Source organism: Gambusia affinis, linkage group LG20 (genome assembly GCF_019740435.1).
Source record: "Gambusia affinis linkage group LG20, SWU_Gaff_1.0, whole genome shotgun sequence".
NCBI classification, from domain to species: domain Eukaryota; kingdom Metazoa; phylum Chordata; class Actinopteri; order Cyprinodontiformes; family Poeciliidae; genus Gambusia; species Gambusia affinis.
In genome coordinates this window covers 10,610,435-10,630,394 of record NC_057887.1, presented here as the reverse complement: position 1 = coordinate 10,630,394, position 19,960 = coordinate 10,610,435, and the positions used below count along the sequence as shown (strand labels likewise).

The 19,960-nt window shown below is 38.4% G+C and overlaps 1 protein-coding gene across 1 annotated transcript in view; it reads right to left on the bottom strand.

Annotated features, from left to right (window-relative positions):
- Positions 1-19,960, bottom strand: part of LOC122823436 (thyroid hormone receptor alpha) — a 124,840-nt gene that overhangs the window by 23,663 nt on the left and 81,217 nt on the right. Inside the window, exon 4 of the mRNA XM_044103062.1 lies at positions 6,547-6,919. Within this exon, the coding sequence (XP_043958997.1) occupies positions 6,547-6,602 (56 nt within the window). The 5' untranslated portion in view covers positions 6,603-6,919. The remainder of the gene's footprint in view (positions 1-6,546; positions 6,920-19,960) is intronic.

The following is a 19,960-nucleotide window of genomic DNA, read 5'->3' as shown; positions in this document are numbered from 1 at the left end:
GATTTAAAAAAAAATCTCCAAATAAAATATTAATAATTGCAAGTTAAAAATTACACCATTTCTAGTAATTAAAGAAAAGCTATTTACTGAAATTACAGTAATTGATCCCTTATTGAAAGGGTTGAGCAGATTTGTACATGTTTCCAGTATTTAGATGATTTCTTTGGCTTTTGACGTTGGAAGACCTCTTTGCCATCACCCTAATCTTAAGCTCGCTCGATTCATTTTATATCAGATTCACAGCTCTGACTGGGATATTTCAAAACCTGTTACTTCCAGTGAGAAGAAACATGATGGAAAAACTAAAAGCTTCCTTTATTCCTATTCAAACAGAATGTGTGTAAAGACAACCTTTTCGCTAAATCTCTAATAGTTCTGCTTATCCCAAACTGAAATGCAGAGTGTCTGTGGATATCAATTTTCAGGTTTTGCCGCAGATTTGAATAAAATTCAGCATAAATTTGATTTGATCTAAAACAGTCCTTAACTCTCAGTGTTTCAAGCCTTTCGTGGTCTATAATGTTTCTTTTTATCCTGGGCTTACCCACTTTTTTGCTTGATCCACCTTCATATCAACACCAACTTTTTCAGATTTTCATTTTTAACTTATTTTTTATATTTTTCATTGACTTCAAAATGGAAATCAGTTACTTTCAAGGCACCACACATCTGGTTTTCACTTGACATCAGTGTTTTGTTTACATTGAGGGTGAAATTTTCAGTAATAGTTGTGACAGTACAGCAGCATCAAGATAACATTTGAGTTTTTAGTAAGTGCGGGCAAAAAAAAAACAAACAAACTGTATCCGTGTAGGTGCTTGGGGCGACAGCCCCTCAGTCTGTCAGTGGTGTGACATCTCAGACCACCACTGTGACAGAGTGTTTATGCCGTCAGACACATCAACAAACAGATGCTCTTTTTTTTTCCAGTTTTCTGTCACTCCTACAACTGTGCATTTCTGAGGAAATCATGGTGTGGAAAAAAAAATAAAGATGAAAATCACAGTTGCCACATGCTGTGGTTTGGTTTCCCTCCTCTGAGTACCACACTGTTCTATTTGCAAGCACACATCTGTTACATCACTGCACAGCAGCCGGCGAACTGGCACAGTAATGATATGATTATAAAACGATAATACAAATCTCTGGCTCAGATAGAGCTCTTGCTGTAATCCTCTCTATTAAGGTCTGATTAAATCCAAAACAGAACCATTACTGTTCAAAATAAAAAAAGTTTTGCCGATTAAATATATTTTTTCTAAAAGGTTTGGTGATGCTATAAAAAACAGGATGTGAGCAAACAGTCTCGCCTGGCTGCTGAACATGTGCACATGTAAGTATCTCAGTTTGGAAACTGACATGCATAACTAAATATTATGCACAGCATTATTTTCTGGAGAGCATTATTTTCTGACTCCAGCACTCTTAGACTCTCAGCAGCAAGCGCTATAAGCCCCACAAACACACTTAACACCCCACCAATTACATAGCACACACTTGAGAACAACGACAGAAAAAGATTAAGATGTCCTAAATTTGCGTATAACAAACACAAACACAAACACAAACACACACATGTTGCTCAATAAGAGAGTCGCCCTTCTTAAAACAAAGAGAACAAAAAACTGCAAATTCTCAAACTCACAGCACTGCTGAGCAGATGACACAGCGAGACTGTAAAATATGCATGGCAGAGGACTGGCTCTAGCCGAAGCTACAGATGTGAGCTAGGGCGCTGCCTCCATGCATCTTTAACATGTGATGCTATGTTTAGTCTGGTGACCCACTCAAGTGCACGCAGCCTCTCCCTTCTTATTCTTTCAGTCTGTTTCACTCTCTCTCTCGGCTACAAGAACAGTACCACCCATTCTATCCTGACTGGAGCACAGCCAGCCTCTTTGCTGGTGACCCAAATGGTTGCTGTGGATTGTTTAGAAAGGAGTTTATTGACCCGACCACCTACAAAAAATTAAGTAAAATGTGTTTTTTTTTCCTTAAAGAAAGGGAGAAAAAACATATCGACCTAAAAGGTAGATATATAAAAATAAAAAAACCTAACAAACCCAACAGAAATGGGTTTGTTATGATAAATAAATATTCGAATGGTTTACAATATTTTGTAGACTGACTTTATTGCACTGTATTATAGAGTTGGAATCTTGATTTTAACACCATAAACAACCAGTAGCCGAGGGATGAGAACATAAAGTTTATGTCATGAAAACGACAACAGCTTGAGCAGCTGTTTGTGAGCATAAAGTTTATCAGGTAAAAAAAAAAACAGTTTTATTTTGCAGATAATTGTCTTTTTAGTTTTTCTAGTGTCTGAGCCAAACAAGGCAAAATAACAAAAGGATGTTTAGTTACGGATGCAGCTGGAGCGTTTAACTTTTACTCTCATTTGCCATGTGTTTTTTTTTTTTTTTTTTTTTTGTATATTAGTTTGATGTGATGCTTTACACAACATGTTAGCTAGTTAGAGCTGATATTGTCAAATCTGTTTTAAGTTTTGTGTAAAATGGACTATTCCTGCTTTCTATACACAAACAAGCATGAACAAACTTTTAATTTCCCTAATCAGTTGTGTGTTAAATGCATGACAGCTGTAGAAGAGAAGACGCTTCTGTTTGTATTTCTTTACACTTATATAATATTTCTTCTTATGCAGGTGAGCTCAACTAAAGTCTAAGCACCAGCATTGAAAGGTTTTTACAGAAAAAGGACAAAAAAAGACACTCAGAGCAGATTATTTCCATAACAGTGTCTAAATGAGACCCCCTTGTACTATGTTTAGAGTGCTACAGTTGCCCATTGTTGTCCCTGTTCTGGAGAACTGATCTACACAAGGAGGAGGTAATTAAGCCATTTCATTCCAGTGTTTTGTACCTGTGGCACATCTAAAAACTGCAGGACAGCGGCCATTGAGGACTGGAGTTTGACATCCCTGCTCTACACAAATGTACTTTAAACAGCAAATAAACATGGTTACCCACAGCTTCACACGTCATGCACTGAGGCACAATGGTGACATTAAACCAGCTTGAACCTTCCATACTTTGCATCACTAGCAATATGTTCCCTTAATCTTTTAAAGGGGTTTTGGTTAATAACAAGGGAGACACATGAGAAAAAAGGGAAATGTCAGAAATCGTGTAGACCTGCTACTGCTCTACACGCGTGAAGAACACAATTAAGAACTCTGATGGTGGACAATAACATCCAGCTCTTTGGTGGGATAGAATTGATATCCTTCCCACATGGTCGTGATCTTCATTACTCCAACATGTATTCCAATTTAGTAAATGCACTGCAACTGGGTGATTCATTTGGCAAAGTTTATAATATTTTTTTGAATTAATACTTTCCTGAAAATACTAAATGCCACCTCAAATCTTCCAATCCACTAATACATTTCAAAATTACTGTCCAAGTCAGCGAAAGTGTCAGTCCTCCACCAGGCTAGGTTGGCCCAGACCACAGCTGTGAAATGGACATTTGTAGCCAATATATTCCAGGGCGAACACAAAAAGACTGGAATTTGAACACTTCAGGCTCACTCATCAACTTTTGCCAACTTGACATGCATCATTTTTTACTGTAAGGAAAATCTGGAAAACAGAAAGAGCATGCAAACACACGTAAAAATGCCTCTGCAAACTAGTTGGTTCAAATCCAAAATCACCAAGTGGAGGTAGAGGAGGCCAAATATTCATATAGGCTTGTAAATGTTAATACTCTGTTTTGTTTTTCACATTTTGAGAAGTTACAACCACAATTTCAATTGCATTTTTTAATTTGATCGATAAACACAAGGTGAAATAAAATTGTAAACTTAAGGAAAAATTATAACGTTTTTTAAAGACATAACCTCACAAGTGTGTTGTGCATTTAAGTTCAGCCATTCTGAGTCAATACTTTTGATGATTTGCAACTAAGATTAAATCACACTGTCTTGTAATTATGTGACTTCTACATGCAGTTTATTACACATGATTTTATTTAGGGATTTCTAAGTAAGAGAGAATCACAATAACACACTGTAAATTTTTGTGTGTATTCAAAAATACCAGCTTTGCCTCTATAAATGAAGGAAATGTTTCTTGGGTCTCTTGTTATTTTGCTGCCATGAAACAGCTGACTAATTGAGCACTATAGGTGAGATTAATGAACTCTATGCTTGATATGACCAGAAATCAAATGGATTCTGTTAAGATTAGTTTACACCACAGAAACAGTATGAGAAAAACATTTTAGTAGGTTTTATTGCTTCAATTTATGGCTCACATTGACGCTAGAAACTAGGCTGCACTCCATGAATAAATGCAAACACGGATGATCAAGTGGAATGTGGAATGTTCCGCTGTGCAAAATGTAAAAGCATAAAAAAGGCCCGTTATAGTTCATAGACAAACCACACTCTTTAAGGGTGTGAGCTAGTGCCGTAAAAGACCATGCATGCTTACATCAGCTGCGGTAACATGTTTGGAAACGTGATGCAACACCCAATCCATATTTACCATGAAGCCAGAGCACAAAGCTTCAAATGAGTGTCAAAAACAGCATCAAAGGTAATTGTCCATCAAAAAGTCTTCTGTTTGTGTGAAAATCAGACGGATAATCATTCCCATTTTGAACTGGAATAACAACCTTCACATCGTACAACTTGGACCTGATATCCACAGAAAGCATCGACCACCCAAAACTCATCAGCAGTGAGCCTTGCACTGTTAATTATCTCAACAATGCAACAAATTGCAGCTAGAATGTGATGCAGGTGTTTGGAAAGAACATTGAGCTGAGACACCCTTAAACATGCCAAATGAAAAATAAAAGTTTGAAGGATTTACTCCCAAAAACACAACAACAACAACTGTCACCCAAGAGGGAGAGCTGGTATTCCTCCAACAGGTGTCTGTGTTGGCTGAGGAATGCATCCGAGCTTTACACAATGAAGGAAACCAGATACCGCATTACCGCACAGACACTCAGCCAGTTCATTTACATGGTAATAAAACATTAACAATCTCTTTTTTTATTATTGTCATGAGCCATTACATGGATAACTTATGATTCACTCAGGATTATCTTCAACATGTATGATGATAAGTGTTTTGACTTTATTACAATGTAAGAAAGCAATGCTATATTAAGAGAAATTTATAAACCGATATAGAAATATTGTCACAAAATCTAAGCGGCCACATATTTTACCATTCTCTGCTATTGTTTAATGTAAGACTGCATGATTTTAGGAAATTGTGTGATAGAGTTGAATACTGTGATCTACATTTTTCTCAACTCTTTCTCAGATGTTACTGTAATGATGCTCTCAGCACTCGCTTTGCATTGTAGTCTGCTGCAAACTGTCAGAGGTCTCCAGCACCAGATTGAATAGACTGCTGGCAGTCAAAGGGTGAATTCATACACATTTATGTTATAAAATGTAGCGGCCAACAACACACACTTATATATTCTGTCATCCCAATGTAATGTGATAAAACTGCTATGAAGCTATCCTAAATTATTGATTAAAAAAGTAAATAAAAATAGTTTCCCCGCATTGACAAAAAAATTTCTAAGTTTTTACCTGTAAAGACATTATGTGAAAAGATGTTTTATTTCTGTGCTTCAAGATTTCATTTTTGTTTTCATGCACTGTCCGGCCAGTAGATGGCAGGGTGTTGACTAATACCTATACAATAAAATAGCATTTTTACAAGTACTCCTTCAAACTGCACATATATAAAAGAAAATGTGTTTTGATGCTGCTCATTTCAGTTACCATTATGTAAGAAGAGGTCAGACAGACTAAAAAAAGTCAAAGGACTGGTGACTTTCATCTGGGGGTAAATTGAAAGCTAAGAAAAAGTACTTACTTGCCTTATTTTGCAAAAAGAAGTTTTTATAGGCTGGATGATCACCATGCCAGCATTCTAAGCTAGGTTTTGTAGCTAGGTAAATACTGTTCTGCAATATTTAATCCATGAGACAAAATTAAGATAACAACTGAGTTGAAGTGAGACCTTAACAAATGCATACCCTAAAATTCCCCATTTAATTAATTCCCAGTCAGGATCAGAGCAGCACGTTTAAAATTCCCACACAAATCAGCTCAATAAGTTCAGAATTTTCCTCCACAGTGTTTTTAAATATCAAAGTAGACTGGTGATAAATGATAACCCTTTCTATTGGACTCCAGCCCCAAGACTATTCCCTAAAAAGGCCCCTGTTGCGTTCCTCTTGCCCTCCGTGTCACTAATATTGCTTTTTCATTAAGGAGCAGTAGCTTAAACAGTACAGTGTTTGTTTGCACTCAGCTTTGCTTCTCAAGAACCGAATGTAAAGGTCAACATATCGAAGCTGAAAGCAGCTACAGGCCAAAGTCCACTTGAAACCGTTCACACTTGGAGTAAAAAGCTGGTGAGCAAAGTGTGTTTAACTGCTGATGCTCCAATAATGTGAAAAGAGCATATTAAAAGAGAGAGAGAGAGAGAGAAAGAGAGAGAGAGAGAGAAAAACTGGTGACATGAAAAGACTTGAACTCACTGTTTCTCTTCTCCCTCTGATGGGTTAGAGTCCTGCTCCTTGGGCATGTGTTCCATTCACCTCAATTCCATCCAGCAGCCAATCATGAGAGACTGAGGCAAGCCCCGCCCTCCGAAGCACGCTCGTCATTCGACGGTCCGGAGGGGTCTGTCTGTAAAGCACAGAGTCGTCTCGTCCCTGGAGTACCTGGGAGGGGAGCAGTGGAGGGCGGAGGGGGAGGGGGGGTTTACCCCCTGTGAGGTTGTTGCTGGGTGTGAAGCTTCAGGACACACAAGAGGTTGGGGTATCCGTGGGGGTAAATCTGCTGGCCCTGCAGCCAGGGCTGGAGGTGGACGTTGCTCTTAGGCAGACGGAAGGAGGAATGGGAGACACCCTGCGGGAGAAACACACAAGTACAGAAAAAGATTACAACCTCTTCAGGAGAGAAAACATTGGCTCCATCGCTCCTGGATTTCTCCCAAGTAGTAACGGTACTTTTTTAGAATTTTAAATTGAAAAATGCAAAAAAAAAAGTACAAATAAAAATCAGCTTTTCTGGTCTTTGTGGGTGTGGCCTAAGGATTTCAGAAATAATTTTATATAAATATATATATATATTTTTGGGGGGTGGGATGATTTACTGACTATGGTGCTCAAATGTTCATTTGAGTTGGAACTACTACAACAACGCTTTATGGCAAGAAGTACAATTTTGAAGACAAGCCCCTCCTACATAACTCCTTATTTCTATATCAGGGGATTTCAGAGACACTTCTATACTGTCCTTGCGATCAAACACATCAACTGGATTCTTCGCTTAAGACAACACCAACCAGGCAGGAAACGTTTATCTGCTTGACAGCGGGAAAAAAAAACCCCCGTCACACTAACGGTTGCAAACGAGAAGCAAATGAAAGATTCACAGACAATTCCAAAGCGACGGCCAGCAAGGAACTTTCTTCCAACCTTTCTCATTGCTTATTACTAACACATTTTCACAAAGACAAACCACAGTGCGAATGAGAAAGCAACACCTTCGCCACATGTTGTGCCTTCATGGTTTAATGCTCCAGAGCCCCCCTGCATGCAAATCTCATATTTCATCTCTCACAGCGTGACCCTGGTCAGATGAAACTGGCTTTATCTTGAGCACGCAGCAGAAGGAGGAATCCTCTGAGTCACACAGCAAATCAATAGTGACAATAGTAAAGAAGGTGGCCGCAGGTCAAAAAGTCTCCTGTCTTTGTTCTCCAATTGACTAGTTCCTGAAAGCTGAAATCGTAAGGAATGTCTCCCACCATACATGCTTAAGCAGTTATGACCAGTGTAATCTGGAAGCACTTGGAGGGTCTTGATTTCTTCTCTTGTCTTCTTTTGACAGCTTTATCTGTTCCTGTGTTAATCCCCTCAGTTCAGTATCTTCCTAATCCTGAACAGTCAGGGACTGGGCAGGAGGCTGACCTCAGACAGAATGGATATTATTATTGCTTTCGTGACTCAAACTGATTTTCTTGCAAGTGTTTACTTTTTCCAAAACATCTTATCATGCAAGCAGACCTTCAATAGGAGATTTAGCAATGAATGATAAGCAAACATTTAATGACAAAGCAATAAAAAAAAGAGAGAGAAAGAGAGATAGAGATACCACGCTCTAGTAAACATCACACCATCAAACAGATGGTGTGAAGATAGTTTCCTCTCCACAGCCACATCTTGTCAATAAAGGTACATGGGTACAACTATAGGCAGAGAGGTGAAAAAGAAAAATGACAGAGGCCAGAAATGTAACCTCAACTTTAAGTGAAAGCGGTTCTAAGATCCACAAATCAACCTACAGGTTTTGGTTATTCGGATGCTGGGATCATTTTGTTTTTCAGGACTCAAAAAGAGCCATCTGCCACATGAAATTCATAACTGTGCAGCTTTTTGTACCCTCAGAATAAAATTAATTATTTGGGCCCAATAATTAATTTAATAGTTAATTAAAAGAACTAATATATTAGTTCTTTTGTATGTCTGTAGGGATCGCTTAGCATGTCAGAGTAAATTATTTTTTATTTTGGTTCCCTGCATCATGGTATTCTTAATTTTGTTAGAAAATAACAATCCCCAAATACTTGGTGCCAGAGATACAAATAACAAAAATACCCAATAAGGGGAGTTCAATTCTCTAAATTAATCTGAATGAACGACAGTCAAAATTTAAGACATAATTAACAATAATTGCAGAACAAACTGCCATGGACAATTTAGAGGCATTTAGTATTTTTAATGAGTAAAGTTCAGGATTAAAATCAAACACACTTTAAAGATCTGTTCAAAAGTCTGCACAAACACTCTGTTTTGCAGGGAAGCACTATAACAGACTACCAGCTGGTGGTCTCTTAGAGAGACATTGGTCTTATCTGAGCTTGTAACACTGGTATTTAATATTTTAACTTGTCTACAGGGAGATTAGAAATATGTGCATTTCTGACATTCTCACAATGTTTCTTTTAGATTAGGCTTTTTCTGGTTGGTACCAATTTCAGTCTAAGGGCTGACCTCCCACAGCTCATATTTTCATGGATTCTGTTTTCTTTCCTAAGAATTATGGGTGATGAATTGGGGAAAAAAACAAAACAAACAAAAAATAAAAAAACAGAAAAAAATATGTGCTGAGAGTTCTTTATGGTAGATAGAACAGAAAGAAAAATAGGAACACCATGCATGTGTAGTCTAATAAACCTTTCCCCCCATGCATTGGTCTCAGTTGTGTTTTTTATTGTTGCACCTAATTAAAGGTTGGCGGTGTCTTCATTCTTCCATGCCTCATCTGCTGCCTCTTGCTTAAAGTTTGAGATTGCAGATAAAACCATTAAACCCATCACTGCAGAACAGTTTGCTTTGCATTTTTCAATCTAAGCAGGTTTATAATAAAATGGGACAAATAACACCCAAAGGAGGATATATGTATGAAGCTCAAACTCATTTAAGAGAAAAAACATGAAGGCAAACTTTCAATTTATTTTTTATTTATCTACTGATTGAAATAACAGCTGAAAGAATGCAGTAACTCATTGGTACATCTTGCAACTATTACACAGACAAATTACAACCACTAGAAACACCAAAACATCTACCTCTGCAGCTTTCAGTAAAACAACGACCTCCAGAATGAACCCGAACACATAATATTTCTGCAAAATATTTTTGCAGCCGCTGCGGATTTGAAAATCTGTATAAGCCTGAGCTTCAGGCTCTTCTACCCGAGCACAACTACTGAGAGTGGCAGGGAGGGTGATGACATAGAGCTGGGAGGCAAACCGCTAATGGAGTGTCCTTTATCAAAGGGCCTCTCTCTATCACATCAACTTTTGCCACAAGTGGAACCAGCCTCAGTTCGTGTTTGTGGCACATATAATTAGTTGTTTATCACAGTGGGACAATGAGAGGACAGGAGGGGGAAGAAATAGGGGATACTGTTTGATTAGCAACTGCAATAACACTGAAACATTAACTCTGGTTAAAAAACGGCCAACCCACTTTAAAAGGAACTTCAATCTTTTCAATCTCTCGTTTAAAACTGTTTTCATCTTGCTCTCCATTAAAAGCCAGGCTGTCAGGGAACATTATGGAAACCCTTTGATTTGTTATGACCTGCATTTAGAGAGGCAACAAGAAATTGTTACCGGTTCTGACTGCCAATGAGTCAGGAAAGACCTAAAAACACAAACAGGTTGCCCTGAGAACAACACTACTCAGAGTGGAAGGTGCCACTGAAGGAAGACGACCCAGCATGTCAGGGAAGTGCCTGAAAAGAAAGTCAGAAGACAATAAAAATCTAAGAGGTATGCCGGCTGTTCACTCAAGGTCTCATTTTTATCAGAGGACTTCAAGAGATAACAGTGGATTACAACAAAATTTCTCCAGGAAAATGTTTGTCTGGTGTGTAATGCTGATTCTATTTTACTTTTTGCTAGAGACAACAGCACTCTATCAAAACATGCTAGTGATATTACAATAAATGTTGAAACAGAGTAAGGATCAAACACAGAGAACTGATATCAGACTAAGACTTCGTCAAAGTGAAAATTCTTCAAGATTTGCATTAGAAAATGTTTGTAGCACAACTTATCTGCTCCACTCACAAGCTGCATAATTCTCACATTTTCTTAGCTACTGTGTCCTTGTTTGCTCTTGCTCCAATGCAGGAAGTTCTGCTAACATTAATATCCTCTACCCGGGGGTCGGGGGATGGAAATTCATTTTGTTGAGATAAGGCGGGAAAGAAAGCAAGTGAGATAAAATTGGTTTAAGATAATACACAGTTTATAAAATGGGGGTGGAAAAGTTGATGAAAAAGTGAGGAAAAGATTACGCAAGTCAATGTTGGAATAAAGATGATGCAAACTTTATTCAGAGAGCAACAAGACCTATCAAAATACAGATTTTAGAGGTCTTCAGCTTTTTTTTTTTGCCCCGAGAAGTAGTGAACACTTACTAGGTGCCACATGGTATATTTAGGTAAAGTGATTTGTAATAGTAATCACCTTTTCAAAAGTCTTACTAATGTTTTAGTGGCAACTAAATAAGTAAACATCTGTGGGGCCACAAAATCATGCCAGTGCTATAGTCAAATCAGGGCAATTTATTTAGGGTCAATTGTCATGGATCAAAAACTGAACAAAGTAGGCCAATGATCGATTAAGTACAACAAAGCTCACTGAGTAGGCAATGCTACAAAGAAAACAATCGCTGTGATATTAAAAATATATAAATCTGACATTTATAATTAAGGATTAAAATGATTGTAATTTTAATTAAACAGACCAAATGTCTAATTGCCCCAAATGTCATAAAGAAAAGCAGGCAACCAACCAGTGAATGAACCACAAGTCTTGGAGAAGTTGAGGAACAAATAAAACCTACGTATTTCCTTCTAACAGCTGAAGAAAAAGAATCCATGTCCCTCATTAAAAAACTATGAGGAAAACAGTGATGGTGGTGAAGCAGAGGCAAAGTGTTACGTTCCAAACTGGTTTGTTTTTGCTTTCAGAACAGACTGCTAGTTTTACTTGACAAGTCTGAGTTGTGGTACGGAACCATGACAGCAAGCATGATGCCCATTACAAATTTATTTATTTTTTAAATTTATTTATGTGCAATATAGAATTAAATGCTGCCGAATATACACAGATAGCTTAATAAGTGAGAAGGTTTCGGTTAAGGATGATCAGAGAGACAAAGGTTAACTGAATGTAGGAGTAACATACATTCAGTGAGTGCAGCTTCTCAGAGACTCAACAGTTTGCCATTAGTTTTAAATGAGGACAGATGTGAATGGGATTAAATATCCCTGTGCTGAGTGCAACTAAATATTTGGAAAACAGTAGGTTCGCTGGACAAGTAAATTCAAAAATAGTTTTAGAGATAAACTGTATTCTAATCTACAACTTTGGTAAACTCTGACTCGATAATTCATATTTTAGACTGTTGCTGTCCTTGTGAGCTGCAATAAAGTGAAAAATATTAAAGGAGTATGCCCTGGATTTTATGAAAGAAATAGTTGTTATCCTAAACTGTCTGTAGCATCTTAACTAAGATTTCTAAATTAACAGTGTTTTTGTACATTTCCCACAAAATATAGATCTTTAACTAAGATAAGGTTGATAAAACCTAGATGTGCCATTACAGGTAAAAGTTGAAGGTTTAAACAGACAAATCAGAGCTTTGCTGTACTCTGATCAGCCTTCTTGTTATCTGCTGAAAGTCCTGCTCTCTCTTGTTCCTTTGAAGTCTGTAATAATTGCACATACATAAATGGTGCTAAATTTAAAATCAAAGGTTGGATTTTTCTGACAATCACTGCCAGAGGAAAAACATGAAGGCAAACTTCCATTTTTACAACGGAAGGTTTCGAAATTGCAACAGTAGATGAATTAATTTGACAGCTTTTTCCACATTTTATCTACTCCTCATTATTCAACAACATCAGAAGACAAGCTAAGAAACATTAAACATTTGCAGTATAAAATTAACTGTAATTTGAAACTACAATCTCCTAACTGTCTGATCACAAAAATAGATTAATATCTAACACCTCAACAAAGTAGACAGCGAGCTTTGACACTGTAAACACACAACCACTGTGTTGTTGCTGCCAAGCAAAAACTAACAAATTGACACAATCGATGTGCTCAGAATAAACAAGATTCTTTGTTTATGTCCTTCCATAAAACTGTCCCTGTGGAATTCCTTCTGCCTACGAGACGGCTGTTCGGTAAAGTAGGTGGGTTATGAATTATGTGCATGGAAACAAATAAATGTGGATGCAGAAAGCATACCAGACATCCTTTTGAAAGTGGTCTGAGCAATCACACTCAGTGCATGATGAGTCTGATTAAACCCCCTCAAATTTGCATGCATTTTTTTTTCCCAAGGGGTCTTTTTGTGGGCTCTAGTGTCCCTTATTTGAAAGTAGGCTGACAGGAAAGGGGGAAGGAGAGGAGGGAAGACATGCGGCAAACGTCGGCAAGGTCCGGGATTCGAACCCGCGACCGCCGCGTCGAGGACTGAAGGCCTCCAAATGTGGGTTGCGCTGTGCCCTACGCCACCACAGCACGCCCAATTCTCATGCATTTTTATTGATTTTTTCCAACAGCTAAACCAACATGATAAACTATTAACCCTTTCATACATGAATTATGATCCTTTGTGTCAGGATTTTTCTTTCCTTAAGGCATTAAAAAAAGGTAGGAAATAAAAAAATAGTAAAAAAAAAAAATAATAAGATATATATATTATTTTTCTTTTTTAGGTGATCAATTGTAATTTTCTCCAAATACAAAGCTGTTATTTGAAAAAAATACATCAGTAGTATTATCTGACGTCACAATTTTTTTTTTAACCTGCAAGAGTTGTCTACAGTAGAAGGAGGGACAGGGTCGGTTGGCATGCTTTATTGTCTGTCGGCCATATTGGATTTAACAAAAATAATTTCTTGCATTTGCAGCTGATGGCCAGTAGCTGATAGTGTTTTTTATGATGCATTAGTGTCCACTTCAGTGGTCTGTGTGCATTTATAACATAAAAATCCACAAGAAGCACAAGAAAATGGCCTTTAGATTGCTGTCCAGTGTAATGACCACTATGGATGAAACTGTGGGATGTATTTCTACAAAGCAGAAAATCATAGATGGAACTATCCTATTCTCCTTCTTTTAAGAATAAAATGCCTGACACTGGGGTGGGGGTTCACCTTCCAGCAGAAGAACAACCTTCAACATACCATAGGAGGATCTTTTGATACAAACATAGTCGTGTGTTAAAGTGGCCTTGTCAAAGCCATGTTGTAAATCCAATTAAAAACCTTATAGTAAGTTTGGGTCACTGACATTCTGAGTTGACTGAGATTGAGCTATTTTACAAAACAGAAAGGGCAAAAATGTCAGCCTTTTCAGAATGTGATACATCTTTTCATACAATACAATTTCATATAATACAGATATCTTAAAATAAAAGAATGCTTGTGATAAATACTTTTGCAAGGCTGCGTAAACCTTTCGAGGATCACTGTGCATTCTTGCTCAGCCTGAAAAAGTTGATCTTGCGAAGACAACCTTTGTTAGACTTCACACCGCCGTACCAGACGTGGGGTCAGCGACCTCGGCTCATATAGCTGACCTGACTAATTAGAGGTTAAGTGACAGGGCAGGGAAGCAGAGCTGACCTGTGGATGTGGTGAAAGTGCTCTGATTATAGGTTAGACTGCAGTGTAAAGTGGGGAGGAATAGTCCAGCAGTGACAGACAAAGATCAGCTTCTCTGCTCCATTTCCGTTTATTCCACCGGTTTGCAAATTTGTTGCTGGGGAAACGTTAACATGTGGCTTCAAGTGAGGGTGAAGTGGCCATGCTGTGATATGTGACCTTGCTGTGTTGACGTGTACAGGCAGCCATTTGCATAAACTCTAGATTATGTTTACAAGTAGTTCAGGGTTTAATACTTTAGAAGCAAAACTATTAGAAACTTGACACATGTTGCTATCGATAAAATTTGTAAACAGAGCCGAATCACTTACTTCCAACATCTGACTGTTGCAGCAGCGCTCTGTAACATATCTCAACTCATCATGTCGCCTTTTGTGTTGTTGTTGCTGCTGTCAATTTCTCACATTGGTGGATTCAGAATCTTTATTTTAGTCAAGCCGAACCGAAATACAAACACGCACACACAGAAGCTACGTCCACGTTGGAGTTTTCCTACTTTCTGAGCACACATTTTGTTGATGCTCAGCAATTTTTCGCTTAGTGGCCTGTCAGCAGCAGTTGTTCAAGGAGAACGCAAACAGACTGGTGTCTGGCACCGAACCTGACAAGAGGTCAAAAACATAAATTTTCATGAGACATCTGCATAGTTGTAGGACACGGCTATCTGACCAATTACCTCCCTCTTTCTTTCATGCCGTCCTTTTCTCCCTGCACAAAGTCCCTCATTCTTAACATTTTATTGCAGATTTACAGTAAACGGGCTATGAATCTGAAAGAGTTGCATCATGATGGAGGGAACAGCAGATGTTTGGTGAGCTTGCGAGTTTGCATGCAGCTGAAGTTTTAGCCTTCATTGCAAAACATCTGTTTTCTGACACTATCACAAACATTTTGCATGTAAAAAGGATTATAATCTGAAGACAACCCTTAAGTAGTAATAATATTAATAAACAAAATGCTGCATAGCAGTGGAAAAACAAAACATCTAAAACTGACAAAATGTCTTTAAAATGGACTGGAAACAAATGTATAATTTACTATTTTGTTTTATGAACATGCCTAATTGTTTTAACAATGTGCATATAACCCGATCCGAAAACCGCAACTAGTTCAAACATAACAATAGCAATATCTTTATTGGAGAAATTGAGGGGAAGTTCTCTCTGAATCTTTGCTCTCTATAATACTGACAATGAAATGTCAATGCAATCAGAGGAGATTTAGTTTGTTTACTGGAACTGTTTACCACATCACAAGAAAAGAAAAATCAATGACTCAGCAGCGTGCGCTTTAAGTCAAATAGCAATGTGCATTAACGGGTTGATTTTTAATGTTTGCCAGTCCTGAATATTTGTTTTATGTCCAAAACATTCAAGTCATTTTTTTTTTGCATAAAGTTCTCGGTAAATGATCAGAAAAATAATCAGATTTTTTACATTTACAGCCAAAGTCACTTTTTTTTTTTTTTTTACCACTTTGTTATGATCTATCACAAATTCTTAAATACATAAGAGCTAATGGTTGTAAGGTGACACAATGTGAAAAAAAAGTCCAAAGGGCGTGAATACTCTTTCAAGTCACATTTCTACTTTCACACATGAATAATTCCTGCACAAAAACAAACTGAATGACCCACCAGCATCATAAGCTGAAAACCTAACAATTCAGCCAAATAAATTGAAAGCCACACATTAGGAAGGAAAGGGGAAAAGAAACCAACTCCTCACACATATCTACTTCCTCTTCCCTCTGATTCCTTCCCTTTCTTCCATTCATTGGCAAAGACAAAACGCAGTCCTCCAAAGTGCCAGCAAAACAAATCCATCTCTTCTCTTTTCTGCCATTTCCCTTCAACAGTAGTTACTCTCTTCTCCTTAAGGAGGGTCAGAGCTTTGCAGAACAGCCAAAAGGTGGAGATTTTAGGAAACAAAGTAGATTAACTGCAGGAAAATGTCTTTTCTTCCCCTCCCACATCAGCCAAGACAAACACAAGTCCACCTGTTTTTTAAGACCCACTTTAAGAGAAGCAGCAATCTGTCTGAAGCTGTTCAAGTGCTTTATTTCCTCATAAAAAAAAATAAAAAAAAGCACAGGGATGGACAATTTGTCACAATTACTGCAGAAATAAAACCCAATAATACAACTTGATAATTATGCATCTAAAACCTGACAGGTTGGAGCTTAAATATTGTGTATTAGTTCGTATGTCAGTTGGTACTTCACTCTGTTTCCAGACTGAGATGATAGTGCTGAAACAAATGGCAAGAAAAGGTTTACCTACTTACATACGCACGCGCAGACACACAGCAGTCTATGCTCTTTATCACTCTTTTCTGCTTCGAGTGATTCCCCCCGCCTCATCCGCCCAAAGAAGCTCTGTTAACGATGTTTGTGGCCAGCAAAAACTCAAAAAGGTCGGTGTCCTGATAATCTTCTCATCCACTTCTGCGTCAAAACACACCCTGGATTCGCCTGGATCTGCTCAAACTTTGTTGAAGACCAGCATCCTGGTGAACAAAACACCCAGCGCCTCTGGTGTGAACATGTAAAAAACAGCTGGACAACTTCCTCATGATTGCTAACAATTACACCAGGATATCAGTACTGAAAATAAAACTTCAGGACGAGGCTCCAAGCTGTTTATTTTAAGACTTGTTTTCCTATTTTTTTTCTACCACAGCTACAAGAGAACCTTACAACTGAAACTAACTCACTGGTTGTAGCAGTTGCCATTTAAAGGTTTCCTCAAAGAACCGCCAGTGGCATGATGTTGCCATCACCGTGTTTCACAATGGGGATGTTGTTGTTATGCATGGAGGCCCACAAGCTCAGTTTTGCAGAAGCCCTTCTGATACTGAAGTCATGTTGCAAACGTTAAATTTGATCTCTAACGGCTTTTTCTCAGCAGTTCTTTTTTTTTTTCTTGTCGTATCTTCATAAAGGCCTGATATGTGGAGCAGCTGAATTTACGCTGAAGTTAAATTACACACAGCTGGAATTTATTTATTCTTCTGATAGCATTGCATGACAAACTTCAGATATTTATTGGTATTTTACAATTTTCTTCCACTTTGTAGTCGCCTATCAATAGAGCCCTTTTTCCAAAATTTGAACTACCAAAGCGTCAAAGACACAGACACTGCTTAGTTTAGTGCGCAAAGTAAACTTATTTTACAAAAATGTATGAGTCATTACACATCAGCTGTGTGTGTATGTGTGTGTGCATGAGGTGGAGCCCACAATTAACTATTTGTCTCCCAGGAGAGAGGTTTCCTGCTTTTTAGAGTGTCTGTTCCTCTCTCTGAGGCTGTGAGTAAGTTCTCCTCCTGCTCTGCTAGACTGATCGAGCTGGCTGATTTGTAATTTGCCTGGTGACATTTATAATGCCCAAAACCAACACGGGGCACATGTTCAGTGTTTAAATACTGATTCATTGCACGTTTTTCTTTCATTGACAAATGTGTAGAACTTGTGAAACTTATGAATGATGAACAAACCTGCTTGTTTCACCAGTAGGTCCTCTTTTCCTTCAACTACATTCTCACTGTCTCATTTATAACCGTGTTTTTCCCACTTTCACTGGATGTCTGCAGAAAATCTAAATCGAGAAGAAACCAAAGTGCTCACTTTCTAGACCATGAAAAAGATGCATGCAGTGTGAGGAGGAGTGCAAAGCTTCTGCAGCTTATACTGCCAGGTAAAGAAAAAAAAAGACCAATTTCTTGCTGATTTTGCCAATGGTGGAAAAAGGGAGCATTAGTTTCCTGTAATATTTACAGCTTTGTATATTTTATTTACATAAAAATGTTCTCTGCATTCTTAATCAATAGGAGTAATGGCCCTGGTATTTTAAAATCACTGTGACTGTGTGGGTTCTACACATTTTTTATGAGCACATGAGGCACACAGTTGCACTAAAAGAAAATAACATTTCTAAACAGGGCCTTCATGTTTTAATCAAACTCACAGAGAAAGTAGTTTTGGAACAGGATGACAGCTGAAAAGAAGCAGGATTTTTGTTGCTAAATTCTGACCGCATTTGTTGATATTGGTTGTGTTAATCCTGCCCTTAACTGGCCAAGAGACTAAATGCTTTATAAAAGCAGCTTAATTTTGGCTAAAGTACCTGTTTATGTTAATTTAAACTTAAATGAACAACTTTTGATAAGAAGAGTGGCCAAAAAGGCAAATGTGACGATGCCAAAAGCTCGTTTATAGAAGTTTATTGTTTCCCTTAAACTTGCTATATGACATTTACTCAAATATCAGTGAGGGTATATTTAATGTAAAGCCTCTGAGGATAAAAAGAAATGATTCATTCCAACCTTAAAATTGAACAGTTTAAATGTGTCATCGAAAGCCCAAAATGAACATGACATATATACTGATGGCAAGTGGACGTACACTTACTGGACAGCACTACATACATAAGGGTGGAAACAATAGATATGGATTGATTTTGCCTCACTGAACTCCACCATACAGGGAGCCATTTTCTGCATGCCTTGTGCTCTAAATTATTATCCCCACTGTAGCTTTGCAAACAGAAGACTCCTTTGAGAATACGCTTTCGACAGCACAGACTCCATCAATTTTTCTTATTCTGCAAGGAACAATAACATAGATTTTTCAGTTTGGAATTTGTGGAACGAATCAGAACCCGTCTTCACACAGTCCTGATCCGGCGATCCGTGTTTAGCCTGTGAGGCTCGTTTAAGACTCGCAGCCTGTGCACATTACACCTTCCCATTCATCCCCACATCTCAGCCACCTCTGTAATGAGCAACAACTGCATACTGTAAAAAAAGACCACAGACACACACATGCAAAAACTCACAAAGGACCAACAAGCTCATTTCTTGCATATGCCTTCTCCCCATCCCTCCCCCTGCCAGCTTCTCCCACCCACTGGTGTAATGAAGCCTACGAGGCCTCTTGTGGCCTCTGAGAGCACCAGGGCCATAACAACACCCACCTCACACCTCTGTCTTTTTCTGGCTGCAAACAGCACATTTTGTGAAAGCGGAGAAGGTGGTAAAAGGGGAGGAGAACATGCTGGGGCCACAAAGGTGGAGCCGGCAGGCTGGAAGGTGATTTTCTTGGCAGAAGGTTGCGTTTGGGAAAGGGGCCCGGATTCCCGACCGGCTCCCCCCGGAACGTCTGTGTGGTCCAGGATCTGATTAGATCCAAACCTTCTGTCATAGAAAGGCAATGTACAAGGGGCACCGGGGGGCACAGATGCCCGCTGAAGTGTTTAACTTTTCAACACATACACTTTGAATCAGGTGGTGTGCACATGCGGTGGCACACTCCTCAAAGTTCAGATCAGCTCTTGTGCTCCTCAAGGTGAAGTCTGATGTTTTTTGGATTCATAATGACAGAAAGCAGCAAGAGCCAGAATCTGTCAGAGCACACAGCATTTTTTTTTCTTTGTTTTGTTTTGGTTTTACTGCTAACAGCCGTGAGGAATAAAACAGAAACAAACTGTCAGTATTTAATCTGTTCTGTAAATTCCCTTTGTTTTCTTTACATGAATGCACTGCATGCTCACAACACACACAGGTACAAAAACGTCCTAAATGCATCAGATTAGGCAGTGTTCAGCCACCGTTTCCTGCCGGCAGGGATTTCCCTGAATACTGTGACAATGTGGCAGATATTACCTCTTCAAGCCAAACAACATGT